This window comes from Spinacia oleracea, chromosome 3 (assembly GCF_020520425.1).
Source record: "Spinacia oleracea cultivar Varoflay chromosome 3, BTI_SOV_V1, whole genome shotgun sequence".
NCBI lineage: Eukaryota > Viridiplantae > Streptophyta > Magnoliopsida > Caryophyllales > Amaranthaceae > Spinacia > Spinacia oleracea.
The window spans coordinates 126,716,981-126,721,756 of NC_079489.1; the positions used below are offsets into that span (position 1 = coordinate 126,716,981).

Here is a 4,776-nt window from a genome sequence, read left to right on the forward strand (position 1 = left end):
TGAGTAATTTATCTATACATTATACTAAAACAGACACCAGAAACTATACGTGTTATTTTCTGGTAAAAAAAAATTTCCTACCAATTTTTTTTTCTTTTTTCATTCATTTATTTGTTTCAATAATTTTTTATGGAAAAAATTCAGTATATCTTACCTATATAAAAAAGCCGATTAAGGCAATAAGTTTCGTCATAATTTTTCTTTCCAATTATACCCCTCCTTTTAACAATTTATGTCCTTAAATGAACTACTCCGTAATATTCAGACATCAATTTCCAGAAGTGTATAATCAAGGAAGCGATTAAACTCGATCGATCACTTTTGCAGTAATCAAATTCAGATTATCTCCTTCGATCCTGTTAGGTAAAATTTGGTTGTTTCATTAGTTAATTTTGAATTAGGGTTTATTTCTGCTTTTTATTTTACATAGGCAAGATCAAAGATCAATTTTTTTTTCCTGTGACATTGTAGGCAACTGTTTGTGTTACTTAATTCGTATTACATTAGTGATTTATTGTATGTTTTTGTTGACATTATATCCTGTTGATTGTTAATCAGGACGATTGATCAACGAAAAGATGGGCCGAAGGAAAGTAGATACGACACAGTTGTTACAAACCCAGAAAACCCTAATAAAAGTTTTCAAGCAAAGAAAAGATGGGATCTTGAAGAAGGCGTTCGAGCTTTCAACTCTGTGTAATACCGAAGTTGCTGTAATAATCTTCGGACCGAAGAATGGTGATCCTCCATCAATTTGGCCTAAGGATTCAGATAACCTAATCAACATACTTAAGAGGTTCGAGAACGAGAAGACGAGTATCAAGGAACGTCGAAAAAGAGCTACAAATATGAACATCCCCTGTTTTCGCAACAATAAAGATGATGCGGGTGACAATCCCATATGGAATGACAAATTTGATAGTTTCTCAGTACAGGAATTAGTGGGTTTGCTTTCTTCTTTGGAAACTAAGATTAATGTTGTGAATGCTAAGATTAATACAATGAAAAACAACTCGGTAATTTTGCCGCTTAAGTTCGAAGAGGTGCAATCCAGTGGTGTTGGTGCAGGGTTACAGCAAGGGATGATGATGATTGTTATGGGTCGTTTTGTACGACGTGAGGTCAACGTTTGAACGGGTCAACGCGAATAAGATCGTATCGGTTAACTCCTACATTTAGGGAGTCGTTGTGGCTGAATCAAGGAATACTTGGAGGGCAAGGTCAAATCGGTTGGAGATTATTAAGCAAACAGTTGAGGATATCAAGGAGCTAACAACATTATTCCCTCAACAAGGCTAGACCCAGTGTTATATAAAGACGGTCAATACCTACGGTAAAGAGGGGGCTCAACTATCAACCTCTACTAAATACTCCCCATACCTAGCCACTACATTCCTCCACTTACCCCACTAATATACATTCTCCCCACTACTATTGTTTAACCATTACTTTGCTATACTCCATGAGACCTACGTATATTTCACTATAAATACTCCATTTCCTTATAATGAAGAGGGGATCACAGAGACACATGCATCCTTTTCCCAATACCTTCGGGTCATTACAGCAAAGCCCAATATCGTATAGTTATTCATTCGCAAGCACCTTCCTCGACTATCCCTATCCACTCGTGTGTTCCCTTTTACTCATGCTTTATCAATTAGCTATATTTACATATACACATTGTACATGTACTCATCTAGGCTATTTACGCCGACAACATAGTGGATTGGTGGACTCATTGCCACCCGCGGTTTTTATCCCTTTCGGGTTTTCCGCGTCACCATCTCTTGTCTCGTCTCTCTTTATTTTCTGTCATTTATTTCCTGTCATTTGCTTAATTATTTTATCTAGTCGTCTATGTCCCAACCAAAGGTCGTCCATACGAAATTTGGCATAAACAGTTTGGCGCCGTCTGTGGGGAGATGGCTAGATTTATCTTCAAACACATATCCACAAATGTCCTCTCAAACACAATATCCGACCCACTTGGGTTCACCAATAAAGTTGCCGCCAGGCTATGGATTGTTGTCATACTTTGTCGCCACCATGAGATGGAGCTACGTCAGGGCACATGTCGCCAACATGACAGGTGTCGTCGACGGGTCAGGTGTCGTCGACGGGTCAGGCGTCGTCGACGGTCAGGTGTCGTCGACGGTCAGGTGTCGTCGACGGGTCAGGTGTCGTCGACCGGTCAGGTGTCATCGACGGGTCAGGTGTCGTCGACGGTCAGGTGTCGTCGACGGTCAGGCGTCGTTGACGGGTCAGGTGTCGTCGACGGATCAGGTGTCGTCGCCAGGCTCGTTGGTCGATGGAATATGGAATGACGTCAGGGTACATGCCGTCGCCAGATCAGGTGTCGACATCAGCAGGTGTCATCGCTAGAAGTGACGTGTTTGAGTGGTCGAATTCAACCTAGATGATGCATATCGTGACAACAACGACACCAACGCTTGATGACATCGAAAATAGACGTCACGGACCATCATGCAGATGTCACCACAAACAAGATACAATATGAGTTGTCTTGTACCTTGATAAGATCTCGAGACGATTTGACACTTGACGTCGCGAGAAGTATGGTATAAAACTCAACCCCAGTGATTTTAATTTAAACTAATATTGTTTCTAGTCCTTGTTGTCACTAAAACAGATGCGAACACGTGACGTCATCCACCAATGACATGACGTCAACATAGTTTCGTCCGACGTCACATCCACATCAGTCGACGACGTCTCCAAAAACGAAGGCGACAAATGGAGATTCAACAACAAATTGTCGGCAATACTAGATTTTGTGGCTAACTTCAGTCCAAGTATCAAATAGGAGAATTTGTAGTTGTCCTGAAGTCGCCACAGGGGAGCATATAGTATACTCTATCTCATTTAATTTTCATATAGTATACTTGATTTGCTTTTTATATAGTATACTTTGCTTGTTTTAATTTCCAAAAGCACTTTGAAATATATGCTATACGTTGTTATCCTACTTTTTGTACTAACATCGTCACCACTTGTCGTTTAATCATGTCGTGTCGCCAAGTATTATCTTGTCTACAGGTATTGACGTGTCGCTTGGCTAGGTCATGAGTACATCAGGCGACCGACGTTTGAATGCAGGTGACAAGGTACTGTCCTGTCTACAGGTACTGACGTGTCGCTTGGCAAGGTCGTGAGTAAAGAAGGCGACCAACGTTAGAAGTGTTACACGAGGTCACGACACGACATGAGGTCACGACGACACAACACGACGCCACGACAGCAAGTCACGACAGCAGGACGCGACCATTCTGGTTACCCCTATGACGACAAGAAGTTTCTCGGCGTTAAACATGGTACATAGAAGTAATTATCGAACATCTTTATTTTAACAATATATTTCTTCGTAAGTTCGCCAACAGATCGTTGATTGATACATGAATGTCAATGGGGGCTAAAGGTACGAACATACTTTCAAAGTAAGTTATCTTTTATTTATAATATACACGTATTGTCGCTGCCACGTACATCGCAGATCGTGAGGGTCATCAACACAATCGAATGGTATGAGTGACCCAATTCATTTATTAGTGACGTCAAAATTTTATAAACTAACATCTCATACCCTATTGAAATTTTCTCATATATCATCCGTGATAACTATTTTTCATTTACTAACGACATGCCGCGACTATACGCGTTAGTATGTATATTAATGACAACAGATTACCTTGATCATGATAGTATGTCCCGACGCCACGAGATGGCAATGACCGATGACACGACGCCACCAAACTACCGAGAAAGCTAAGGAAATCGGAATGTCGAATAATCATCATCAATGACCATGATGACACATGAGTAACTTCTAAACTATTTTTCACACACTTTCTCATTTCAATTCATTCATTGTTGTTCTCTTGTATTAATATGTCTCGTATTCCACGTTCATCAAGTTAACTAATAAATTTTTGCATCGCACCATGAATGTCTCAATTTCTCTAATGACTAAACCATTTTATCAAATCGTTTTGAGGTAATTTGACTTGACAGGACGTTTAGAGGTTGCATCATGCTGGCACGCATGTACGGCGTCAGATATAAACGAACGTCATCATATCTGTGGCCGACTTCAGTCATGATATCTTCCTAAAGCCGCCACAGGGGGGCAAGATAGTACATACTCCCGTTCAGTTTAATATACTTGTTACAACTTTGAAATTTAACTAACGATGTGATACAATTTATTTTAATGATGATCTTGTCGTAAGATTTTGGTAACAGGTACGATGCTAAGACAAATGTACGAACACTGGGGGCTCAACCACTATCGCATGTCGAAATAGGCGGATAAAGAAAATTCATTGGGTTTCCCAAAGACGACAAGTGATAAGACGTCAACCGATTAACAAGAAAGGTAATTTATAAAGAGTTCACATGTATTTGAATTTACGACATATTGTAATGTAAGTTTGTCAAATGATTTTACCAAAGACGTTAAGAAAAAGTCCACTTCTTAAGACAGTATAAGGAATTCACATTAACCATATGTTCTTTCTTGTGCCACATTGCGAGGATCAACCAATAAGTCGACCAACGTTGGAATGGACAGTGTCAAGACCAGCGATGCGTCATCGTTCAACATGACGGTACGACGCCAGATGTGACGACGATGGTACAAGCGATGACAATGATCTCAGGAACGAAAACAAGATCGGCGACGAGAGGTGTCACGACATCAGGACAATGCTGTTGATTGTAGAATCGTCATCAAGGGACAGTCAACGACTCGACGTA

At 40.3% G+C, this 4,776-nt stretch overlaps 1 protein-coding gene across 1 annotated transcript; it reads left to right on the forward strand.

The window, feature by feature from the left end:
- Positions 1–228: 228 nt before the first annotated feature.
- LOC130470060 (agamous-like MADS-box protein AGL82) lies at positions 229–1,133 on the forward strand. Its single transcript, XM_056839619.1, has 2 exons — positions 229–363; positions 559–1,133. Exon 2 carries the CDS (start codon positions 579–581, stop codon positions 1,131–1,133), a length of 555 nt encoding a protein of 184 aa, XP_056695597.1. The 5' UTR covers positions 229–363; positions 559–578.
- Positions 1,134–4,776: the final 3,643 nt, after the last annotated feature.